General features: G+C 31.9%; 4 protein-coding genes and 1 non-coding gene across 5 annotated transcripts; 4 read left to right on the top strand and 1 right to left on the bottom strand.

Annotated features, from left to right (window-relative positions):
- Window positions 1-7,367: 7,367 nt before the first annotated feature.
- LOC100793260 (homeobox-leucine zipper protein ATHB-7-like) lies at window positions 7,368-8,802 on the top strand. Its single transcript, NM_001254248.2, has 2 exons — window positions 7,368-7,812; window positions 7,925-8,802. The coding sequence occupies exons 1-2, from the start codon at window positions 7,438-7,440 to the stop codon at window positions 8,303-8,305; spliced, it is 756 nt and encodes a 251-aa protein (NP_001241177.1). The 5' UTR covers window positions 7,368-7,437; the 3' UTR covers window positions 8,306-8,802.
- Window positions 8,803-10,504: 1,702 nt separating this feature from the next.
- On the top strand, window positions 10,505-10,584 carry TRNAL-UAG (transfer RNA leucine (anticodon UAG)). The gene has a single exon. It is a non-coding gene; the product is annotated as a tRNA-Leu (tRNA).
- Window positions 10,585-10,658: 74 nt separating this feature from the next.
- Window positions 10,659-14,593, top strand: LOC100791681 (pyridoxal reductase, chloroplastic). Its single transcript, XM_003526692.5, has 9 exons — window positions 10,659-10,870; window positions 10,966-11,194; window positions 11,590-11,683; window positions 11,810-11,933; window positions 12,295-12,396; window positions 12,652-12,803; window positions 12,919-13,012; window positions 13,983-14,164; window positions 14,250-14,593. Exons 1-9 carry the CDS (start codon window positions 10,766-10,768, stop codon window positions 14,251-14,253), a joined length of 1,086 nt encoding a protein of 361 aa, XP_003526740.1. The 5' UTR covers window positions 10,659-10,765; the 3' UTR covers window positions 14,254-14,593.
- Window positions 14,594-14,785: 192 nt separating this feature from the next.
- LOC100792206 (ubiquitin-60S ribosomal protein L40) lies at window positions 14,786-17,314 on the bottom strand. The gene is made up of 5 exons (XM_003526693.3): window positions 17,076-17,314; window positions 16,907-16,993; window positions 16,479-16,581; window positions 15,141-15,207; window positions 14,786-15,021 (listed from the first exon to the last, which is right to left on the bottom strand). The coding sequence occupies exons 1-5, from the start codon at window positions 17,176-17,178 to the stop codon at window positions 14,995-14,997; spliced, it is 387 nt and encodes a 128-aa protein (XP_003526741.1). The 5' UTR covers window positions 17,179-17,314; the 3' UTR covers window positions 14,786-14,994.
- Window positions 17,315-19,596: 2,282 nt separating this feature from the next.
- LOC100792737 (probable 6-phosphogluconolactonase 4, chloroplastic) lies at window positions 19,597-22,042 on the top strand. Its single transcript, XM_003526694.5, has 3 exons — window positions 19,597-20,010; window positions 20,125-20,260; window positions 21,388-22,042. The coding sequence occupies exons 1-3, from the start codon at window positions 19,850-19,852 to the stop codon at window positions 21,856-21,858; spliced, it is 768 nt and encodes a 255-aa protein (XP_003526742.1). The 5' UTR covers window positions 19,597-19,849; the 3' UTR covers window positions 21,859-22,042.
- The last annotated feature ends 4,764 nt before the right edge of the window (window positions 22,043-26,806 follow it).

The following is a 26,806-nucleotide window of genomic DNA, read 5'->3' as shown; positions in this document are numbered from 1 at the left end:
ATATATATATATATATATATATATATATATATATATATATCTATATATATATATATATATATATATATATATATATATATATATCTTACAAAGTTAATTTGGCAAAAAGTGGTCAACACATTGTTGTCTGATTTGAGGTTCAACGGGTAGCTGACTTAGATATGCGTCAATCACACCTTTGTCCTCTAGCAATTTGTTCATATGGCCATGGACGTTATCTTTTGTCAATATTAGACGCATGCATACGCAGATTCGGTGCAAGGTTATGATATACAATTTGCATGCGCAGATCGATGCAGATACATGTGACTTGTGATCGTGAGCTCTTAATTTGAAATGAAATTATGAAGCCATGATACAACAACTTGTTTATCCTTACAAGTTTATGTTATGTGTGTGTGGCAAAGCACAGAATTTTAATTAGTATTTGAGCAACTCATTATATTTTCTTTTGTCTCTAATTACTTGCTTCTACACTATATCCCCTTCTTAAGTTTTTGTTTCCAGGTGAGGATTTCTTTTATATCTTCTTGTTTCTTTTGAATTTAAAGAGAGAGAAAAAAGAGGAATCAATTAACTGATCTATATATCTTTATGTTCAAATTATTATATTAAAAAATATATACGAACATCATACTCTATCATAGTATTCTCAAAACATTATTTAATTTGTTAATTAAAATGTATATGCATATATCACCGTATGAGATAATTTTTCTTCTTATTTAAACAATAAAGTACTTCATAGTTAATAAATAATTAAGTTTCTTAAGTATGTTGTCGATCAAAGAGTTTAATCCTTGACAATGTCTATAAAAGAATACTTTATTAAAGGAAACAATATCCCCTCTATTAATCTATACGTCTTGAAAGAATTAATATTCCACTGTTGTTAATTTTGGAATATATTTAGCATGAAATTTTTTTACTCCTTAGTTATATTCCTAATTTTATAGTTTCTATATAAATTTTAATTAATAATAAGAATGTGTTGCTATTATTTCTCTTTTAATTTTACTATCACCTACATAATAATTGAAACCAAGAATGTACATAAGTTGAATTATTTATAAATTATTTGAGTTGACTCATTAAATTAATACCCAATCAAGTTCGTTTATTTAATTAAATAAATAAATTCAAAGTCAAAATTAAACTAAAAAAAAGTTACGTGAGTCAATATGGAAATATGCAGAACTTTATTGAGAAATTTAAAATTAATTATAAAGTTTATTTGTTGTAGTAGTAAAAAAGTTATCTTTTTTTATTTACTAAATTATAAAATTCTAAACGGACTTAGTTAAATTAAATAGTATCCAATTTATTTAACTATGTTCAACCATATAGTCAATTAGTTGAATTAACCTAACTATGAGCGATGGCGTTGCCATTTTTAATTAAAAAAAACATATAATAATACTCTCATATTAAACAGAAATTTTCCTCCCATATTTATAGCATATTATTCCATTTTTCCCCACGTAGCATGTTCTTGTTACCTAGGTCTTTTTGGGTCAATTTTCAGCTATTCAAGACTTCAAGTTTAGCAAGACTTAGTTGTATCCTAAGCCCATATTCTTTTTATGCGTAGTAAAGAGTCTAGCAACTCAACAAGTATTTTAGGTCCATAGTCCAGCAAGTTCCGAAGATGCATTCAATCTTGGAAGTTGCTTCCTGCACCCTTATATTACTTCCTACACCTTTTTTACATTCCAAGAGACTCATCTATAATATGTAAGCTTACATTTAGAATTAGCCTTTCTGAAATGTAAAATGTGTCACCAATATGAAATGTAATTTCACATCCCTGAACTGTCCTTTTTCAAAATGTAAAAAAGATATATATAATGATACAAGTCATTTGGCCTGGGTGGTATTAGGCATGATCTCTTTAATAAGAGTCTTAAATTTGAACCTTCTGAATGAAAAAAAAAAATTTAATTGAGAGGAAAAACTCTACCGAAGATGAAATTCATATTTCTCTACTAAGATTAATTATAAACAAAATTATGATTCTGCTCCAATGTTATGATAACAAAAAAAAATGCATAAGGCTTTATCGGGTGCAGGAAGCAATTGACTAAAATATTTGGGCTTATTTTAGAACTGTAACTAATTGGAAGCCCAATTATTGTTGTTTTAGTAACTCATCATATTCCCCGCTTATACGTCAACAAGGAAGGATGCCTTTCCCGTCTTAACTTGCGAATAATTCAATATGCCATACTAAAGCAGCGTTATTGAAGGGAGGAGGGGGAATCGAAGCAAGAATTTTCTAATATAACATCCCCAAAATAAAAAGTTTTAGGCTAAAATGGAATTTCTGTCTTCTTATTTTTTTTAATTTATGTTTTTAGTTTTTTTATTTTTTAATTCAAATATCTCATGTTTACTTTTAAAAAGTTGGTGATTTTAATGTTTGCGTCAATTTTAAATGTTAATTTATATATAATGTAAATGATGACTCATATATATTTGTTTATCATTCATATGACAAACATTTTTTAAAATTATCTAATTACTAACGAGTTTAAAAAAATTAAAAAATAAATGATCAATAAGTTTAAAATTAACTAAAGAGATTACATATTTTTCTATAAAGAAAAAATAAAATGTCTCAATTAAAAAGTTAGAATTTAAATTTTTACAAATTTTCAAAAATAAAAAATAAAATATCTCAATTAAAAATAAAAAAATTAAAATCACATATTTAAACAAGTCAAAATAACATTTTGGTGAAGGTTTTAATCTGGATCATCCCGAATATGATTAAACAAATAATCAGAAACATCGGAAGAAAAAACAAAAGCAGTGTAAGTTTCGCGTCAGCAAAATTATTAAAATAATAAAAAAAACAAACAAACCACGTAACGTAATTAAAACGCAAGAAGTTATGTTATATTCGCTAAAAAACTACTTAAAAGATTAGCTGAAAATTGGTTGTTGAAAGTTGAAAAAATAATTTATTAAATTATAAATATTTAATAAAATTAATTATTTAAATAATTGTAAAATGTAAAATGATAAAATAATAAAGTTATAATTTATTTTAAAAAGATAATAAAAAAATAAATAAATATATTAAAGATAAAAATAAAAAATATAAAAAATTAGAAATTAAAAGTTAACGTTTGATAAAACGTTAAAAACTATTAAAAAAATTATTTATCAAACAGTTAAATAAATTTTTTAGTTAATAAAAAAATTATAAATTAATTAAAATGTCTTATCAAATATAATTTTAATGAATATTTCAGTAAATATTATATAATGTGAACATAATTTTATATTATCATTTTTCTTAAAAGAAATTACATTACATTTAATCACAAATTATCATAAATTATTAACTCTAATAAAAACTACCTTTAGAGTTAGAGTTATACTAATATAGTTTAAATTATGATAATAACTCTAATAAAAAAATAGCAAAATAATTTTTTAAGAGATCATACATTTTCTTTATTGAAATATGAAAATCATTCTATATGAATTGAATAAGATTATTATTTGCATCAAATCTCTCTCCTAATATTTAATTCATGCATACTAGCACTCAAAATCAAAATCAAACACTTCTAGTATAGCTAGAACAATCTAAGGCTACTTGATTCACAAATCATTTGTTCTGATATAAATTCTGAATGAACAAATTGTTTAAGCAAATAGTTCTGACAATGCCTTTAACTTAATTGGTGTTATTATGCTCCGGCACCAATAAACATAGACCCAATAGTTTGTAGTTTGTACGATATTAATGTGAGGCTAGTTTTTCATCCATTATTAACAATGACTGTCTTAAGGGATGAAATTTTGGTCCCCGCTATAAGGTAAGTTGTTTACTACCGAGCCCAACCCCAACAAACCCAATTAATCTAAAACAAGTTTGTAAGGTAACATTTACCTATCTAACTAGCTAGTTGAAAAAAGAAAAGATCTAGAAGTAGCAATGGATAATGATGGTAAGAAACATCGGTATTTAAAGTTGGGTTTGATGGCATATGCCAATTTTCTCCATTAACCTTGATTCTTTTCACAATCATTAAACGAATCTATCTTAACCTAATAATGATTGGAAGACCAATCACTTCCTTTTGGACTTTGAGGCACCTAATACCTAACTCTGCTAACCTATTGGTTTGAGGGCCACCCATTTGGCACAATTGGCACCCCGACACCCTATGCCTTCCTCAAAAGCATAAGGACCCCATGGCCTTAAAGATCTTAATAGCTTGACGTTTACACGAAGACCAACTTGTGGGATAATTCATACTTACCCTAACGGAAAGCAAGGCTAATCATGGCCGTTTGAAGACAAATTTCGTGTCATTTTCACAAAGAAATAAAGTTGGCATGGATGGGGGAAGGGAATGCTTCTCTCCCCACGCAGTTTCTAGCACAAAAATTATTAAACAAAAAGAAGTTATATATACAAAGGCATAAACCTGCCCAGTCTCCACGACTTGGACAAGATTGATTTTTCTACCCTTGCCACTTTTCTACTTTTGGGCATTGCTTACAGTATATTTTTATTTTTGTTATACAATGACGATAATAAAATTTCAACATAAAATTTCACGAAAACTATTTAAACATTCCATGAGTAGGTTGACACTAGTCGTGTTCGTGTATATATATTAGTATCGTAGCTTCTGACTTTGTCATAGTTTTCAAAATAAACAAGTTCAATTAACTCTTTTTTTACAGGCAAATGTTAATTTTTTTAACATATAGGATTAAACACACGACATTTTCTTTTTTTGTTTTTGTCTCATCTTATCTCTTTTAAGTTCAGATAACTCTATTAGATGTGTTGTTTCTAAAGTCCAATGTGTCTTCCGCAAGACATTAGGCATTCTTGGACATTATAAGATGAATAGAATGTGAAAGCTTTCCTAAGCTGGAATTGCTTCTTAAAATGTTCCAAAAGTAACTCACGCTCACTTGGCGTGCAATTATGATCTCTCTAGTGTTGGAGCATCTCAACTTCTTGACCTTAGCGTTTTTTGTTTTGCTTGCTTGTTTGCACGAGACACATCACCAAACACCAACCACAAGTCCACGACTTCACCAACATGAAAAAAGCTAGTCTGCCGAGGCTCTTTAACCATGGACGGAGCTTGTTAAAGCAAACCTAAAACATATGCTAAAGCTAAATTTGACAAGGACTTGTAGCCATAGTTTTTTGGCTATAAAACAAAACCAGGAATTGAGTGGGTTTTGCCTAAGGCCAACTAGTATGATTGGCAATAAATGTAAAAACTCGCTTTCTGTGATTTAACTCCACAATCTGACAATATTTTTGTCTGTATTAGGCGACATCTATTGACCCCTTATCTTGTGTGTGATGGAGGAAGGACTACACTACACTATTAAATGATTCACATTTCATCTTATCTTCTTATCTAACCCAGTGACTGACACAAATTACAAACTTCACTACAGTAGTATAGCTTATTCACTGCTTCTAAATTTCTAATAATACTAGTATAGTTAACTGTCTCCAATTTTATGTATATAATTTTTTTACTAATATTGTTACAACCATACATTCTAAATTAGTATTTTAAGGGAAGATACCTTGTGTAACAAAACTTCGTGGACATTCTATTTTGTACGTACACGAGTTAGCAAAATGCTATGGACTCATTGTACACGTTTACAATCAGGAATGGAGGCCATTTTTCTATATTTATCTTTTCTACTTTACAATTCACAAACTATTAAACACATGCAATTCCTTGATTGCCCTTCAATAACTTGTGCAGAGTATTAGTAGCATTTGACTCAGCCATCAACTGTGTGTAGAAAATTGACACTGCCCCTTTTCCCAATTACCTTTGCTATCAACTATCAAACACACTAGCTGGTCATATTTTGTATGAGTTCTGCAATCTTCAAAATTTTGCCACCTATTTAGAAAGCAACCTAAGAATAATGACATAGGATAAGAATTTTTTGTCAACAGATCCAAACAACAAAAGAGAAAATAGGTCCACTATTGACAGAAACATTAGTCCTTCCATAACAAAGTAACCTCCAATTTAGCTGGAACTTTCAATCAAAAAATATTATATCTTATTCTTGCCACCGTTGATTTTTGGCAGCCACTGCGTGAGAGTAGCTCAGCTAAAGGATCAGTGATGTGCCTCCGGAGTTGTTTTTTCCTCCTGCTTTCTTTATTATCTCCCAAAGAAATAGCTAACTTCTAACATATGAATACAATGATGTGCATATAGGAACCTTGTTTGTATCAGTTTCTAATAAGTAGTTGTTGACCTTTTTTCTTTTCTTATCACTTTTATTTCTCGATATCAACAACATTATAACCAAAGCTTTTAAATATATGAATGTTCATAGTTATTTTATATCATCACTTCAACAACTTTTTTTTTTCTTTCAAAAAAGCGCAAATTAAAGTTCTTATAACTTTTAAGAGCTACTGGCTGCATCGCCAAGTTATATTTTGATACTACTATTAGGAGGCAGTGTATCAGCAAGGTACTAATGCTATGCCAGAGTTAAAAATGTTAAAATTTCAATTACTGACAAAGCTACTTAAATGGAAATATTCCTGATCAATTAACCCCTCTCTAGGACCTATTGATTCATTTTTCCCTATCAACTTAGTTGTTAAAAGATACAACATGAGACCAAAATGGTGTAACATGATTGACATATAACCTTATTTCTTAAGCATATATAACCAGGAGTTCAATTTTTAGCCTTATGTGTATGAAAAAAATTTGTTAAGAAAGGTTAGATCCTTAAATAAATCTTAGTACCTGAAAAATTAGTCTTTTGACTCTAAGCTAAAAATACTCCTGGTTGACAGAAAAAAATAAAAAGAAAAAGATATGACATGAGAAATTACCATAAGTTCTTAAAAATATGCATTTCATCAATTAAATTAGTCTTCTATGTTATTAGCTTGTGAGCTAATTAGACCAACTGAATATATACTGTAAGGACTTTTTTTATTTTAATTCTGAAGGACAAATATGAGACACCATATTTTTCAGAATCAATTTGGCTATTTTTATTCTTCCCTACTTTGGTTATAAAAAAGCAACAGATACGTGTGTTAATGAAGGTGACAACTGACAAGCAGGCGGTTCCTTCTACAAACAAAATAGCATATGGGACGATAGATAGATAGGCTACAAGTAAACGAAGCAAGATAATTTCTTCCTACTTAACAAAAAGATAGTAAGAGCCATACGGTATCTTATCCCATAGGTCACCATGATCCTTCCATTAGAAGTTGCAATAACGTGATAGAAATGGCTTTGAGACACTTTCTTTTATGGCTAGCTATATATTCTGAACCCGATCCCCCCTCACAAGACTTTTAAATCACACAATTCTTTTTTTTTTTTATTGTGTATCCAATTCCAAATTCACCCGTAAAATACCTTCCTTTGTCTCACCAGCCATATGTGTATGATGGAAGGAGATGAGAATATTCAAGCATCAACAAAGGGAAAAAATGTGGAAAGCTTCACCAGCTTGGAGGCACCAAGGAAGAAAAGCAAGAAGATAGAAAACAAGAGGAGGTTTAGTGATGAACAGATAAGATCACTAGAATGCATATTTGAGTCAGAGTCAAAGCTTGAGCCAAGGAAGAAGATGCAACTGGCAAGAGATCTTGGCCTTCAGCCTCGCCAAGTTGCCATATGGTTCCAAAACAGAAGGGCAAGGTGGAAATCAAAGCGCATAGAGCAAGAGTACAGAAAACTCAAAGATGAATATGACAATTTAGCATCAAGGTTTGAGTCCCTAAAGAAAGAGAAGGACTCTTTGCAATTAGAGGTAATTAGTTTTTGGTTCTTTTAACAATACTACTTATTTGTGTTGCTAATGATGCTCAACAAATTAAAGCTTGTGACCCTTAACTGTGTTATTTTTTTTTTTTTTGAAACAGTTGCAGAAGCTAAGTGATTTGGTGGTGACATCTCAAGATGGTGGAAGGGAAGACAAGGATGGCAAAGAAAACAGCATAGAAGATGGTGGCTCAGGCAGTGGATACAGCAGTTGGAAGCCTGAAGCAAAAAAACCAAGGTTTTCAAATGATGAGGGTTTGGAGGAGAGAATAGGTGTGTACTCAGATGACCAAAATGAGAATAGCATCATAAGGGGTGTTGAGAAATCTGAGGACAAAGGACACCAACTTCTCAGAATGGATGATCATGATCATGCAGATATGCCATTGGCATCACTTGAAAAATGGTATAGTGGTGTGGACCCTAGTGGCATCTTGGACCAGTCATGTAGCAGTTCTCAATGGCTAGATTTCTGGACTTGAAAAAGGAGCCACACTTTGTGCTGCATCTGCATGTGTGATGTTTTTTGTTTCCTCCAAGAGAAGAAGGAACAAAGATTGGTTGATTGGTTGGTTGGCTCTTGTGCTGCCAACAAGTTCAAAACTCAAAATATTCCAGCCTAGCCAAGAAACTCGAGGGAAGTTTTGTAGGCTTGATTTGATAGGGGAGAGAATTAAGATAGTCTCACTCAATTCAATTGTGTAGAGATTTGGAAAAACAAATAATGTGCAATGTCTCTGTTTGTTCATGCTTGCATGCCTTTTTCCTTTCCCATCCCTTTGTTTGTGTTCTTTCTTCTTCTTTTCTTTTCCCACTTCAAGGGGTTAGTTAATCTAGAACCTCTTTATATTTCATAAAGGGGTCTCTTTTTTATCACTTTAGCTTATTTCCATATTAACAAGTGTGATCCTTATAGTACGACCAGGACACACAAAAATAAAATGAATGAAAGGTGTGAATGAGATATTGCTCGACTTCATGAAGCAGTGAAGATGTTAATTAATTTCAATTTCTTAGCTTCTCTTATGGACCAATTCTGTGAATGGAATGAATGCAGCATATTATCCCACTTGGATCAATTTTGTTTAATAGGACAGAGTCAGTATATGGAAACATGTCTCTTAATAAACTGCGAATACTAGGTCACGCAATGAAACATTTTAACTTTTTAAGCACTAAGAACTAAATTTAAAGGATAATAGCAAGTCCTGAAAGGGAATTGTTTCACTTAATATGTTTTTCATTTGATAGTTTGATTAGCTTAAAGCAAATTAATCAATAACAAACTTAGTGAAGCCAGAGATCCAATGGGTCCTTTGAGTTAGACTTTGATCTATAGTTCTATATAATACACTTATGTAGTTATGTTACAACACGTGTAGAAGAATTACGACACAACTTTGTGTTTGTTGATTGGTAGTTGATATGCAACGCCAGAAGAGAAAGAAAGTAAAGAGGAAGCAAGGGCTCAAGAAAAAGGGTTATTGAAAAGAACTTTTATTTTTTTTATGTTTTGGATAGTGTTAGGTTTATTCTAAATTCTACCGAATAACATATTTTAAGACTTTTGTCCTATGTTTCATCTTTTGTTTTATTGTGTCATTCATGTTTTTAGAAGGAAATAAAACAAGTGTTTTTGTCCTATCTAATCTTTTAATTTTTCAGCAAACCAAATACAATTATTTTTAGCTAAAAATAAGACTGAACTGAACTCATCAAGTATTTTTATCTTTTGGCCCTTTACCGCATAACTAAAATAACTCTATAAGACTTGTAAATAATAACATACCATTTTTTTATGTATATAAAATCATTAATATTCTTCGCAAGAGATAATCGTCTAAAATTACTATAGACAATAAAATATTTTTTACCAATAATTTATATATACAAAACTCAAACATGAGATCACTAATTAAGTTAATTAAGTTAGATGTGTAAGTTAATTCACATGTTCAATGGTCAAATATATTTTTCTAATTAAGCATGATGTTATTAAACATTGAGTATTTAGAATTTTATTTTATGAATTATTAGTGTAAAAAATTTACATTATTAACTATTTTTTTAATTATTACATTAAAACTAATAAAAAATCACTATTATAACTTTTAAAATCATTATTATAAAAATCAATAAATTTCATATAAACAAATTATAATTAAATAATAATATTTTTTTTAAACTATCAATGCATAATATACAATTGTCTTAAATAATTAAATATTAAAGATAATATTGATCACATATAATTACCCTCATTATATTTATTAAATTAGAAGGCATTAAAGGACTGTCCTTAGACTTCTATTGATCTAAACTCCACCTCTCATTCATCTCTTATCCTAACCCCAAATAAACAACGGTCAACTTAACGATATCATAAATGCACATCAAATATGAAGTGAACATAGTGAGTTAGACATTACAATAAGTTCCTATCTTCCATCAAACATCACCTAGCAAACATTTTTCCTTTAAATGGCGTACTTTAGTAAAAGATAAGTGGGGACTTAGGAGACTTCTATGTAACAAATGTATGAATTTCGCCTATGTTTTTTTTTTACATTTACTGAACGGACTTGTAAATTTTTTCCCCCTTAAATTGGAAATTTCATAATAATAAAAAATATGAATCAATATTATATATATTAAATAACGTACAAAATGTTTGTCAATAAGACAGTTTGGCCGAGTGGTCTAAGGCGCCAGATTTAGGCTCTGGTCCGAAAGGGCGTGGGTTCAAATCCCACAGCTGTCAAATTTGATATTTTTCTTTTTTGGTTTCTTTTTTTTTTTTTTTTTTTTTTTTCTAAAACACAAACTAAACTGATCCATAACGAGATCGAGGATTCAATGGTTACCACACACAAAAAAAACACTAACTAACCAACCAACTGATTAACGTTGTGTTGGTAACTGTGTTCACTCACCTTGCAACAATGGCACTCTCAGTTTGCAGCATGAACATTAACCCCATAGCATTAGCAGCGCCATCTTTCTCATTCAAGTCTCTCAAATTCCCTTCCTTCTGGCCAACACAAAAGGTAAAAACAATTCATTTTCCTTTGATGTCATGTGTGGTGTGGTGTGATGAGTAGTAACAAGGTAACTTCAATGGTTGGTTGTTTGGTTGTGGCAGGTGAAGATGGGTCCTCTGAGTGTGTCTCCCATGGGATTTGGAACATGGGCATGGGGGAATCAGCTTCTGTGGGGGTACCAGGAATCCATGGATAATGAGCTCCAACAAATCTTCAACTTGGCTATGGACAACGGCATCAATCTCTTTGACACTGCTGATTCTTATGGCACGGGAAGGTTAAATGGTCAGAGCGAGAAGCTTCTGGGGAGGTTCATTCGAGAATTTCAAGGTTTCATCACGCATTGCTTTCTCACTTTCATTGAATTTTGTATATATTCTTCTGTAGATTGCAGTGCAGGTGTAAGTTAATAATTCATTGTAACTTGGCCTGCCTACTTCGTTTCGTTGTTTTATTTATGTTAATTTGGGGTGGTATTATCATGTTGTAAACAATTGTTTGATGAGTTTAATAAGCATGTACCGTGTAGAAGTTTTTGTGGTAAACCAATTAAAAATATCATTTGTATGACTTTTAAAGTAGTTATTATCAGAGTCAATAAACTTATCATACATTATAATTTGTGGTTGGATCACAGTGTATAAAACTTTCACAGTATCATTGCATATCTATGATGGTTCTTTGATTCAAACTTGTTTACTAAATTGCATGTTACACTTTCTCAGAGCAAAAGGGGAGCCAACGTGAAATAGTCATTGCTACTAAGTTTGCAGCATACCCATGGCGCCTTACACCAGGGCAGTTTGTGAGTGCTTGCAGGTATTTGTTGTTCCTTTCATTCTATCAAATCCTTCCTCGGCTTCCTTTCCCGACTCCCATGTCAAATACTTGCTTGATTTATTTTCTTTGCTCGTGATTTTGAACTTGGATGAAATAAATTTTCAGGGCATCACTAGATAGAATGCAAATTGAGCAAATTGGGATAGGACAACTTCATTGGTCAACTGCAAATTATGCTCCTTTGCAGGAATTTGCTCTTTGGGATGGTTTAGTGGCAATGTATGAGAAGGTTACAATAATTCATTATTGATAGTATACATACATACATACATACATACATACATACATACATACATACATATATATATATATATATATAAGACATTGACATGATAACTGAAGTTTGCAATGTTATGCTAATGCAATTGTAAGTAGTATAAACCTGAAAGGCAAGGACACAAGAATCTTTTTCTTAAAGCACTGAATGTTGATAAAGCAATTCAAAGTTCTTTTGATCATATATTCTTTTTCAGTTATAGATGAGCATATTTAAACATTGGCTTAAATGGTTATTCTTGTAGAAGAAGAAAAATAGTTAAAACTTCTTGACTAATCAAAGTTTCTGTACTCATATTTATGTTGTCATTTAGGATTTAGTTAAAGCAGTTGGAGTAAGTAATTACGGACCAAAGCAGCTTTTAAAGATACATGATTATCTGAAAGACCGTGGAGTCCCCTTGTGTTCAGCCCAGGTAAAAAGTTATGCATAAATGTAAAATTTAACATTCTAATTTTGCTAGATGTGTTGGGAAAATAGGTATGATCTGATTCTCAAACCAGTTTCAATTTCAATTCTTGAGAGACTTCAAAGAAAAATGGCAAAAAGAAAAAGCAGATGCGTTTGACAAAACTAATGACTATAATTTAGTATCCCACTTCATTTGTCAATTTGTCATGCTTTACTTGCATTCTCTTACTAAATATTCTCTTTAATTTCAACATTTCAGGTGCAATTTTCCCTGTTGAGCACGGGGAAGGATCAACTAGAGATCAAGAGTATATGTGACAGTCTGGGTATTCGTATGATTGCTTATAGTCCTCTGGGACTTGGAATGCTTACTGGGAAATATTCATCATCCAAACTTCCAAGTGGGCCGAGGTGTGTTGATATTTAAGCAAATATTTTAGAATCCTACACAGTGCTTAACTTGATAATTTCCTAATTCAGTATTAGCTTTTTCTTGTAATACTTTGTAATTAATCACATTTCACAGGGCGTTGCTGTTTAAGCAAATTCTTCCGGGACTGGATCCTTTGTTGAGTTCGCTGAGAGAGATTGCAAATAAACGACGGAAAACCATGTCACAAGTAATCTTTTCCCCATTCTTTTTCCTCTGCATGCTAGTAATTTCTTATAGCTATCTTGCGAGTGTCGGTTAGTTAGATGCTACAAAATATAATCCGAGTCTGAGCCTCTGAGGTATATGTAGTAATATATCTTGCATGAATATCTGTTAGTAAAAGATGCATTTCGGGATTACTGACTAAAACCAAGTAATAGATCTTAAGACAACTATTATCATATTTCTTTGACGGTATTGGATGGCACGTGCAAATGAAATACATATATATTACTACCAAATACCAATGAATAGATAGTAATGCGAGATTATCTCTCTTTTTTGGAGACTTTATTTTCTCACATTAATTCTATAGAAAGCGCACCAACTACCAAAATCTATGCTTAGTTTAATCACTTTGCAGAGTTGGGGGCCCTCTTAGCATGACCAGTCTTTTCGATAGCATATTTTGATTCAATTTTCATATTCAGGATATAAGCATCTTTCTTTGGTCTTTTGATCAATCATTCTTGTACACTACACAACCTTTGTGCTCGTTCAGAGCTCCAAATCAGCCAATACTAAAACTCTGCATAACAGAAAACCAAGATCTTATTACTCAAGGAAGCTTGTACATCACATGTTATCCAATTAAAAGATTGAGTAATAGTATCATACTGCATCATTGATATCTGGAATCAGCAAGGAACTGCTACGTCTTATCCACAATAACATCAAAAGTACTGTTGCTTCATTATCAGGATCAACCACCTAAGAAGCAAAATTTTAATGTCACATTTACGTTTTTAAATGCCGTGCTTCCCTACGCAACTTACTTTTTTAAAGGTTATAAAGTACCCTTTTACAGAACCACCGACCAACCCACTTAATTGTCCTTGTCTTAGGTGCGCGGAAAATGACAATGCTTGACCAACCATGCCGGAACAAAAAACATACCTTATCGGCTTATCATATCATTTTTTGCTTTATCATGTCAGGTTGCTATAAATTGGTGCATATGCAAAGGTACGGTTCCAATTCCTGGAGTTAAAACAATTAAACAAGCAGAGGAAAATTTAGGTGCTCTTGGTTGGCGCCTCTCCTCAGACGAGTTGCTTCAGTTGGAGGATGCAGCAAACGAATCACCTCGCAGGATGATCCAAAACATTTTCCAAACCAGGTATACATTTAAGACTGGCAAACAAAATAAAAAGAGATAAGGAGGATGCAAATATCTAAGTGTTTTACGTGACTTGGCATCACAGATAAAACCTGTGGCGAGACCTCAGCACTCGGTTCGAAGGAATGCATACTTTTCACTCAATGATGGTCACTGGTTTGTATCATCTGGTATCATGAAAGGCAGAGAGCAAACAACCTTGACCAGGAGAATTGACAACGTACCACTCTATTGTGGCACATGGGCTTAAAACTAATGCGAAGAGTCCGTGACAGTGATGGTGCAACGTAGTTTTGGATAATCTCGTTGTCGGATAATATTGCTTTATTGTTAAAAATTATACTGACGGGTAGAAATGTACAATGAAATGATTCTATACTGACCAAAAGCCACGCTTACATTCACAAAAATTAAAAAAATCAGTTGCTTTCATATTCTTGCATTGAATCTAACGCGATTGATACACAAACACAACTTCATATCAAATGCAAAAACAAGTGAAACAACGTCGCCACTGTAAATTATAAGTAAATCAACTCAACAAGAAACTCTTTAAAATGTAAAAATGAAGAGAAGTACTCAAAACTATAGTGACAGGAAATAAAGACATGACACGCATTATTATCAAAAACAAAAACTGTATAATCACCAGGAACTGTAGCATAATTGATATCAATCCGTCTCAAACTGAAAACAAAAATCACGAGTAACTTTGGCTGTCAAATTTCCGAAAGATTTACTATAATACTAAGAAGCTAATGGAGTTATCAGGATTACAAGACATCCCAGTAATCCATGACAACACAATTCCATCTTGCAATCAGAACAGTTTACTTGATCTTCTTCTTTGGCCTCAACTGCAATACAAAGATAAATTCCATGATGACTTAATTCTATAATAATAACAATAGAGGAATTCCATGTCCATGCAGTAAAATAAGAAGCACAAGAGATAGCACTCTAATAGTTACTATACCTGGTTGCTGTGACCACACTTCTTTTTCCTGCAGTTCACAGCACGGGGGTGTAAACGGGCATAGCACCTGCAGAGCACAATTATTTATAAGCACAATGGCTGTGAAGACAATCATTTTTTCAAGTAGTCATTGTCATTGACAATGAATGAATATATTATGCTATTGTAGGCTTTCTATTGTATTCCAACATGCAACCCCTTGGTTCTCAAAGGAAACTGTAGTTAAACGCGGACATTCTATTTTTCAAGAAACTATATATATTGTTTTCAAATTACATTTGATTTACAATGCAGCTTTAGAATTCAACAACAATTTTCTTTCACCAACAGAAGCTCAAAGTCAGAAGACAACACTAAATTCGATGCTTGAACACTAAGCATAGAATCTAAAAGAACCATTTTAAGAAAATGATTTACAAATCCTACAAACAGTTAGGAAGTTCAGCGATAAGCAGACATTAAAGGAAACACGATTTGATGCATTGAATTGTATGTTCTCAATCCAAAATCAAAAAAGTTTCATACAAAAATTAAATTGTAAATGAAGTTGTCTTTTAATTCAGGACTGCAAGACAGAAAGACAATTATCTTAAAGCCAATTTTGTTAAACATGTTTCATGTTGTCAAAGAGATTCTTTCTTGCTCATAGCCCAACACATCAGAATCTCAATGCATCTAAGGAAGTCAAAGGCATAGGACATACTTGGCCTTAGTTTGGATGGGGGAAGCGAGAGGAAAGAAAATAGAGTGAAGAGAAAATAAGGATGAAACGGCTAAGATCAGGTGTTTAATGTTTAAACACTATTTTAACCCTAGAAATCAAAATTTATATATTCAAAAAATCATTGTAAATTAATTCATTGCCATTAATTAATGAATGAATATACTAAAAATAAAGCTATTCATTGTGGTAAATCAATTATTATAGACCAGCAGATTGGCATCTCTCCACCTATCTGACATACAGGGTGACCAAGAATGAGTGAATATGGGACTTGGTGTGGTGGGTGGGAGTGGCTGATTTGTGAGCCATAAGACCTTGGTATAGGGCTTTTCAGAAATATGCAGTTAGGAGAAATCAACACTCTGTTGTGGCTGTACTTTTTCTATACTAGACATCAGTGTATTCACACACCCCTTCCATCATTCATATCTAAAACCAGTACACAACTTGCAGGCAGATCCAAAATTAGTAAGCTTACAGCATAACTTGTATCATCGAGTTTTATGAGATTTTTTTATGCATTTTCAACACAAATTTTGTGGAACTTTGATTATACTTCACAAGAATAATATTTCTAATTACTTCTGAATGAACCAACAGGATCCAGAACTTACTTGCGGCAGATCATCTTATCCTGGTTATATTTCCTCGCCAGTGCCATCAAAGATGGCTCAATAATACCACCACGAAGCCTCAAAACAAGATGCAATGTTGACTCTGCAGAATAGAGAAACAGAACAAATAAGGGATCACATTTTAAACTAGAGCATAATTAACAACATTTAGGGTCTGGTCTGGTGTTCTCAGCCAAGTAGGACCTAAATGCTTGGATTCAGACACAAATTAGCAAAGCATTTGAAAATTGTTAATCATCAATTTTCCAAATTCTAGCTTTCCACCTACTCAACCAAGCACACCCTTGGCATTCATACACACATATGGCTAATGCTAAATACAATTTCTACAAACCATAAAAAACAGATATCAAACAATTACCACGTTCAAAATATTTACGCAATTTCAAAATTAAGATATTCCAAACCTTTTTGGATGTTGTAATCGGCGAGGGTACGGCCATCCTCCAGCTGTTTCCCGGCGAAGATCAACCTCTGCTGATCCGGAGGAATCCCTAGACAATGAGGGGAAAAAATGAATCAAACAAGAGCGAAAAATAGAGAACGAAAACCAATCAATCGTTTATCAAAGCGCACCTTCTTTGTCCTGAATCTTGGCTTTGACATTGTCAATGGTGTCGCTTGACTCCACCTCAAGGGTGATTGTCTTCCCGGTTAGGGTTTTCACGAATATCTGCATCTTTCCTTCCCTTTCAAAACTACTACTAGGGTTTCTGCCGTCGGTGGGTGTAGAAATTTATAGCTAGGGTTTTCAGCAGTGTGTTTAGTTACCGGGTTATGCTATTCCACAACTAATTCCGTTGTTTGTCAATTGTCAAAGGCTTCTATTGAGTCCATTTGTTTCATTTTTTATTAAAAAAATAATGTTTTTTTATTAAAAAAAAAGTTCTTAAAAAAGTATTGTTTTATAGCTTTTTAATAAACAAACCTTATTGGACGTTTAACAAAACACTTTTTTTAAATCATTTTTAAAACATAATTTATTCATTTTTTATCTTTATCTTTAAATTAAATTTCAATATACTAGTATTTTTTTTAAAGTATCAATAAATAAAAATGATTTTATATGATATTTTAAATTATGTGTTATAAATTCAAAATATAACTTATATATTAAAAATACTTATATCATGCATTTTAATAATAAAAAGGTTTAGCTAACATGTGCATGTGTACATGTTAGGAGTGTTATTACATTTGTTAGTTTGAAATTTTTATTATTTTAAAAAAAAATTGATATTTTTAATTAAAAAATTGTTTTTTCATTACTTTTTTTTTCCTCAATTATGTCTTTTTTATCTTAAATTTATTTTAAAACTTATATTTATCATTATTATTGTAGTTGTCACCTCTCATAATAATAAGGAGGGTGTTATGATAAAAATAACAATAAAGATAAAGACAATAACAATGAATTTTAGGATGTGTGTTGATTTTCTGTTTTGATGGATAAACCTTACTTCAATACATATGGGAAATTTCATTTTGTTACTTTTAGTTTAAGTTTGTTTAGTGGTTTTTTTTTATAAAAAAAACATGAACCTTAATTTATAGTACAAACAATAATAAATTATTCACTAAGGAGAGGTAAATGAATATGGTGAGATATTAACTAGATTCTAATAAAAATAATCATCCAATGTAATTATTATTGTATACTAAAATAGTTTGGGGGCCTAAGTAAAACCAAAGTAAGCTAACACTTCCACGAGATATGTGGTTCCTCTAATGCTTTGTTTGGCAGCGATAAAAATGAAGTGGATATATGAACACATAACGATTAAAAGGAAACAGGTTTAGTAAATAGATTAACAAGAGAAACAAATTTGAAGAAATGAGTGTCACTTGAAAAGTTTCATGCCACATATCGCATGAAAGAAGCCATACCATTTTGTATCATTTTTACATTCTTGTTGGTGATCCTGCAATTCGATAACCACATGAGACAACATTTAAAAAGTTTTTTTTTTTATAACTCTATAATATCATTCCACTCTATATTTTCATCAAACATATAATTTTATTTTCACTCTAATTTTGTCTTATCTAATTATTATCTTTCTTCTAATTTCACCTAATATATTTATCTTCTCACAACCAAATAGAACCTAAATTCTAACACATCAATCCTACATGAAAGTACCAGACAAACAAAACATATTTTCTAATTGGTTGAGCGCATGAAAAATAAGTCTTATTTCTTAAAGTAATTATTATTATACATATTAATAATTTTATAATACAAGATATTATATTTTTATCATTTAATTAAAATATAAAATCAAAAGGAAAATTTATGTAACTTTCATAAAATATTTTTTCTTTTTTGAAAGATTAGCATGCAGTAAAATTCTAAATACTTTTCTTCTCGACCGCAAAGAGTGCCAGCATTATTCACACACAAAAAAAAAATCTTCTCCACCATCAAATGATGATGAAAAGTTTTCATTTAATATGGTATTTTTAATTCATTTATCCGAGAGCTGATTATGTCAGGAAAAGGGAAGAATTTTGTTATATACGATGATGTATCCGACCTGCCTCCAATATAAAAAAATGTAATTTAGATATAAAAAATAATAAACTTTTTTTAGGAGAATAAACTATTTTAATAAATGTGAATTAGTTCAAAAATGTTTTAAATTTACAGATGGGGTAGCATAAATATTCTGTACACCATATTGCATATCATGTAGTATTATTTTTTTTCAAAGAACGAATATATATTTTTATCTTAGTTGCTAAAAATTAGTAATTTTCATCAACCAAAAAGCATTCACCTAATTTCAACTTTGTAGGAGATTTCAAGGCAAAACGTTGTAACCACAAATAAATTAAACGGTAAATAGCAAATTTTGTCTTTTGACGTGTAATGAAAAATAGAAAATATAAATTTAATTTTTATAAATTTAATAATAAGTTATTTTTATATCATTAATTTGTCAAACTTTATATATTATATATTTAAAGATTAAATTTAAAATTTTCACTTTACAATAATTAATTTTTTGGTACATTATATATTTAGAGAGACGAATTTAATTATTTATTCTAATTAAAATGAGCTTGAACGAGCAAGACAAAAAAAAAATATGATAGAAATGAAATTGGAAACATAAGCAGTAGCACCCACCCAGAGGTGCAAGAGAAGAAAGCGAACGAAATGGTAGGCATTGTCACTGCTGCCACTTGGATTTGATTTGTGTGCGCTTATAAGAATAGCCAACTAAGGTGGGGCATGGCCTACACCCATTCTACACTCGCCTCCTTCCAAAACCGCACCCTCCACACACCTCTTCCTCTTTCGCCCCCTCAGATTCAAAAGACCTGTCCCCCCGCTGAAAGCGTCGATGGCGGAGACCAACAACAACGTTGCCGTCGAGGTCCTTGAAAAAGAGGATCTTGCCGTGTCCCTGGCCAAATACGTCGCCGATCTCTCCAACAAATTCACTTCCGAAAGAGGGGCTTTCACTGTTTGCCTGTCTGGCGGCTCTTTGATCAACTATCTCCGGTGAGGGTTTTAAATGTTCCTGTTTTTTTGGTTTAAACTTAATGGTGATTGATTCGATTGAATTGGACTGGATTTGGGTTAATGTGAATGTGTTGTTGTGTGTTGGGGTCTCAGGAAGCTGCTGGAACCGCCTTATGTTGATACTCTTGAATGGTCCAAATGGCACGTGTTTTGGGTGGATGAGAGAGTCGTGCCCAAGACTCACGAAGATAGCAACTACAAGCTTGCTTTGGATGGACTTCTCTCCAAGGTATATATTTGTTTAGGTTGAACGTGTTTTCCAATTGCTGAGAATCTTTCTGTGTTTGTTATGCATTAAGGTTTGAAAATTGAGAAAAAGAAGAAAAAAAAAGAGATTAGCTCAGAATTCAAACTATGTGTCTCTTTAAGTTGACACCATTGTAAAAACAGTACATGTGTGAGGATAGGAACCCCATTTTGGAATTGGATAAAAAATGGTATATGAACATGTTTTCGTTCAAGCAACCCGCAGTCCCAAATAATCAATCTATCCCAAACAAGCATAAGGTTTTGGCCTTTGGGTGCAATGATATGCCCGGAGGAGGACAAAGGTTGGAACTCTGGAGTCTGACTATATATTTGGGGGAGGGGGTGGTGTAATGTTTTCACTATTCTAAGAAATAGGAGTGATAGCAAGTAGCAACACTCTCTTTCGAACGTACTCTTTAAAATTGATTGAAAACTACAAAATTAAGATAAAGACTTATTAAATAAGAAGTCAAATCCACAAAAAAATGTGATTTTCAATCAATTTCGGCCAAAAGTGAGTGTTGCTATCATTTCTCTCATAAGGAATTAATTGGTTAAACTAATCAATTAGTCATTTAGTCCCTACATGTGACACTCATGTGGGTAAGGAAAAAACTTAATATTTAGTCTTTATTAATACACATCGGTCAATGTCATTATATTTCTTAAGTTTTAGTCCAGATAATCTATATAGGGACTAAAACTTAAATATTTTATCATACAAAGATTGATTTCTGAATGAGTGTAACCTATGGACCAAACGATTACTTTAACCAAATTCATATCAAACCTGAAGGGTAAACTAAAAAAAAATACAGATGGTACTGATGAATGAATCCCCATTGTTGGATACTGCATTGGATGGTACTGTTTGGACAAGTTTGTTGAGTGTACAGCTCATTCCTATAAAATGATGCAAGAGAGGAAAATAATTTCCCTCAGATTCAAGTAATGAGCTATATTTTTTTCAGTGTAGTCTTCTTTGAAGTTTAAAAAGACTGCATGGCCAGATTATGCTGTCTCCCTAGTCCCTTCCCAGTCTTCTGTCAGCTATAATTTTCCTGTCAATCTAACCTGTTGGTACTTTCATCATGGTTCTCTTGGCAGGTGCCAATTCCCCCGGGCAATGTTTATGCAATCAATGATGCCCTTTCAGCCGAGGGAGCGGCCAATGATTACGAGACATGTCTCAGACACTTGGTCAAGAACAGTATTATAGCTTCATCGCCAGCCAATGGATTTCCAAAATTTGATCTAATGCTGCTGGGCATGGGCCCTGATGGCCACATAGCTTCTTTGTTCCCAGGCCATCCTCTTGTGGAGGAAAAACAAAGATGGGTTACCTTCATTAAGGACTCCCCTAAACCACCCCCAGAGAGAATAACTTTCACCTTACCAGTGATTAATACTTCTGCTTATGCAGCGCTTGTGGTGACTGGCAAGGGTAAAGCAGATGCAGTTCACTCTGTGTTAGGCAAATCTCAAAATTTTGCTAAGCTTCCTGTTGGATTGGTTTCACCTGAAGGAGAGTTGAAATGGTTCTTAGACAAAGGTGCAGCCTCAAAGCTGGCAGCTTAGCCATGATCCTATATGTTGTGCCAGTGTATTTAACTATTTACCTTTTTGCAATAATTAAGTGTGTATGAGAAGAAGAGACATATCTAGTACTGAATCTCCTTATCTCAGTGATAGTTTTGCACTGGAGAGGGTCCTTGGTCATTTGTGACAATAAAGGGAATATGAAGTTAGTATTTTGCTTCAACATTTCTAATTTCTTCTCCACAGATTTCCAATTAATGTGCACCAACCCCACCCTTTTCAACGGATGTGTTCATTCGATTTAAATGCCGTTGTTCCGTCTTTGTCATTGAAATGAATCAAATAATCACTTCATGTTAATTGCCTTTATTATTGTCCTTTCTCACAATCAGTGCATCATGTATTGACCCCCTACACGGTTCTTGGTACTTCCACGTGGAGACTTTTTTTTTAGGCTGCGTGTTGTATATGTGACTCTACCGTATTATGAGGACGCGGCTTGCTGCAACAGGCGTGAGGATATATAAATTATGGAAAGAATTACTGAGTTGAAAAGTCAAGATAAGCAAGAACTAATCAATGATGAATTGGCTACTGATGCATGGTTATATTTATAGGAAGGTTTTTCATGTGAGCAAATGCATGTTGGGAAGTCAAATTTCCCTGGTGAGCAAAAAAAAGAAGCAAAAAACAAAATAGACAGCCTAGAAGTCTTCATGACAGAAAAATTCGGTGCTTCCCTACCTTGTGAGCAAATACACCATCACTCAAGAGATTAACCTAGTTTGGGCCATTGATCGGACTCTTAGAATTCTTGTTGTTATCTTTTCCCTTTTTGGTCCTTAGTTGTTGTCTGAACCAAGAAGGTACAAAGCTTCCACAAGTTTGCAGCCATTAGATGGATCAGGTAGTTGGAGTACTTGGTGTTGGCCCACCCAACTCCATTAGCACCTCATTATGTTGTTTGATTCCTTAATTTACTTGACAAGTAACCCAACAGAGGGATTAGATAATACCTGTGCAATGAATCCAATAATAGAAGAGAAAATAGACTATGTATACTACTATAAAACATTTTACATTGTTATTTAATCACTAATTATCATATATCTTATAACTTTTATAATAATTATCTTAATATGTTGGTGTTAGTTGAAGATATTGCAGGAGTGTTTATGCCCTGTTCTGATTGAGTGTAGTTGGGGTGTTTATCCCTCCTCAAAATAAAATAAAAAATTCATACTAATAATAATTTCTGATGGATTAATATTATAAAAGTTTTTATGCTAAAAATACATTGGCATTAAATTCTTAATATAATGCTTAAAAGATATTATGAAGTGAGTAAATAGGGTTTCTTAACCCTAAAAATTAATATATATGTCAAGATTAAGATGCACCATAAATTGAGCAAATGGTATATTGATGTTTATTTACTTTAAAAAGTCTTACTAATTACTAGTGGTGTCTCTCCCCTCTTGTCAAACCATTTTTTTTCAGATTTTTAAGTAGAGCATTTGATACGTGTGGTTGTGGTATATTATGTATGCAGTTGATGGGTTCGTCGGTTAATAACACAACTGATTATGAATGAATTTACCTGATATGTACGACCGATGGATTTCCCTTCCTCAAAAAATAAAATAGTCTTGGTTTTCCTTTTGGAAGGGGTTGTTTTAACCATGGACTCATTTCTGGAAATTTGATTTTTGAATTGTCATCGTGAACATCATGAGAAAACCTTGGATACACACATACTTCTTTGTACTTAACAGTTACTCCAAGAATATTCCACACATGACAACTTGTGACTTGTAAGATGAATAAAGGCCCATTTATTTATAGTTAGGTAAAATTGATGTTGATAAAATTAATTTTAATCTTGATGTGTTCTAAATTAATCTTAATTATAAATTTTATATTATAATGAGTGTTAAGGTGGGAGAACTTAAGTATGTTTATTTGCCTTAGCAGTTAGTAGCACTTAATATAAGCAAGAAACGTCCTCAAAGCACATGGGCATTGCAATTTTGGGGGAAGCAAACGATGTACTCCTTACCTCGCATATCATACTTTAAATTTTTTCACACAACGTTTTATGTTTCTTTTGTGGTTTTATATGTCATTGATTTTTGTACACCTTTCTTTTCCATGTAAAGTATACTTTGGTTTCTAATCCCGCACCCATCTTCTCAAACGAGAATCTTTTTTATTGCAAATTGCAATCAAGTTGGATGATTAATCCAAGAAGATAGTGTTATGCTTGATGTAGTAGTTTATCTTCTGCTTTCATCTCCCCACACTTTTTTGCATTAAATGTCATTTTAGTGCATGCGTGGTAAAGGACTCTATGCAAAATTGCAAATAGACCATCAACAGTTCTATTAATTTCACATCAGTCCAAATTGGTCAGGTTCATGTAACTTGAGCATATTCATAAATGAAAAAGTTTCAAAAGTAAAACGAGAATAAAAGAGAAGACTGTAGAAAAATTGTACTGAGAAGGTTGTTGTGAAATTAAATTCCATGATATTAACAGTTAACAAATATTCCATTGAAATCCAATAATTAGGCTTAGGTGAAAACGTATTTATTTATTTTTTACCTTTTTGATTCTGTAGAATTAATACCTTCATTTACCTTGCCACTATGCAAAAGTCACAATCAAGGCCAGGACTTGCTTGAAAACCAAAACAACCATTTCATGATTAGCAGTTTTGACTGCAATCACGGCACATAATTAAGGCCATGCTTTGTTATAACAGCGAGTGCAGTGTTGTGATTAGGGAGGGGAATACTTACGAGACACACTTGGCATGGTGGTGTTGTCATTATCCCACAGAAGACAAAGCTGTCTTTGGATTGGACTCACTGTTTATTCTATGGAATCTCTTTCATCATTGTAGTAGATGATGAAAAGGACCCATAAAACACGAAATATTCAAAAGGTAAAACATATATGGGCCTTGGAAGATTGTTCCTTCCTTCCTTTCTTTCTTTTTTCCTTTCTTTACTTCTCATTTTTTTAAGAAAAGTTGTCTGTCTTCCTTGCACGTCAATAACCCAATTCATAGACACTGTTGCTGTAACTGCAGAAAACAAGGGATTATTGGCCTAATATTTTTTGTGTATTAAAAGGCAAATACATGGTATTTTTTTAAAGCTGCTTCTTCATCATGACAATGTTGGATTGTTCTGGCCAAACAAACAAAGGGCCTCTATAGCAGCAATGGAATTTGTAAATAGTTTGTATGTATGTGTGATGTGATAAAATTATGGAAGGAAACACATATCATTTTGGGACACTTTTTATATAGGCCATTGTCGGATCTCAATATGGCAATTGATGGGAAAACAATGAACTTGGAAAACAATGGAGCCCACAACAATAGGAAATATCATACCATCTCAAGTACCACACACTCTTTAAGAGGGTCTAAGAAAAGAAGAAAAAAACAAAAACAAATCTAGAGATCATGAAGATTGTTTTCCTTCTTTTTTGAAAATTTACTCAATAAATTTTTTTAAAATAATTAAATTTTTTAATAATTTTTTTATTTTTAAGAATCAAAGACAAATATTAATAAATTATAATAATTCACCTACATTATTCCATAAACTGAGTTAGACATGAGTGAAGTTTTTTTCACAATTTACTCATCAACATTTATCCAAGTGGTGAACAAATTTACTCCTAAAGTCTCCTATTTTCAATGTCTGACATTTTTAATTAATTATCAGAGATTTCTTAAATACTAATAACTTTGCTTTAATGTAATTATTACTTTGTTTGTTTTATACTTTTTTCACCTTTTTTATGCTTTAAAATTAGTAAATCACTGCGCCTGCACATAAAAAGGAAAACCCTGCGCCTGATTATGTTGACCGATATTTCTACAAGTTATTTCGTATGCACAATTCAACGTCAGTTGTTAGTTACTTAGTTGACAATTATACTTGTCCTTTTCTATTTCTTTTTTTTAAAAGAAAAAAATACAAAATCATCGGTCCAAAGAACCCCACCTAATAAGTTTTGGCCTGCTTTCAAATTATCTTGGCTAATTGCACTGCCGGTAGATCCATGCTATACTTAAAGTAAGTAAACATAAAATGAGCAATTCATTTTAATAATATAATGAAAAATTGTAATTGCTTAAGAAAATCAATAATTGATAAAGAAAATATGGATGCATTATTATCAACAGTTAATTTTTCGATTGGAAATTTTCAGTTACCTTTATTCGCTTTAGTGGACACAATTCCATTACTATTAGCCTATCTATAGATCAATTACATGACATATTTTTCAAAGACAAACGTGACCTATTAAGTTACGCATAAGTCGGTGGAGTTATGCACACAAATTTAACCTGCTTTTGACCGGATATGAAATGTAAGGGTTGAGTTACTAATAAGTAATTACTATTATCGTATTGTCTTAATCAACGTTTCCACGAAAGTAATTGAAAGATAAAATATAGAATTTATGATTATTAATTGAAAGTTTAATTCATCAATTTTAATGAACTATCATACTAATGTGGTATTGTATTTCAGGTAATTTTTTTGAATAAATAACTTGATTAAATATTTATTAAATAACATCTCTTTTAAACATTTATTCATATGTTTTATTTGTGAAATTTATTAGAAAACATTAAAAAAGTGTTTTACTAAATTTTATATAAGAAATAGTAAAATAAGTTTAAAAAACACTCATTGTTGTAACATTTACGTCCAAAACTTTTATTCTTTAAAATCTCACTGTTAAATCTAACCAATCCTTTGTTCTTAAATAATACTCCACTTACATGATTTATTTAAGGGAATAATATCTCTTAACAAATATTCTTTTATACAAGTTTGGAGATCAAACCTTCAATCATACACTTAAAAATTATGATCATTTATCAATTACGCCACACAATGTTAATTAATGGTGATTTAAATTTGGTAAATAACTTGATTATAAGATCCACATTATAGT

Source organism: Glycine max, chromosome 6, assembly GCF_000004515.6.
Source record: "Glycine max cultivar Williams 82 chromosome 6, Glycine_max_v4.0, whole genome shotgun sequence".
Taxonomy (NCBI): domain Eukaryota; kingdom Viridiplantae; phylum Streptophyta; class Magnoliopsida; order Fabales; family Fabaceae; genus Glycine; species Glycine max.
Note: the sequence above shows the minus strand (reverse complement) of the source record. Positions and strands in the feature narration are given on the sequence as shown.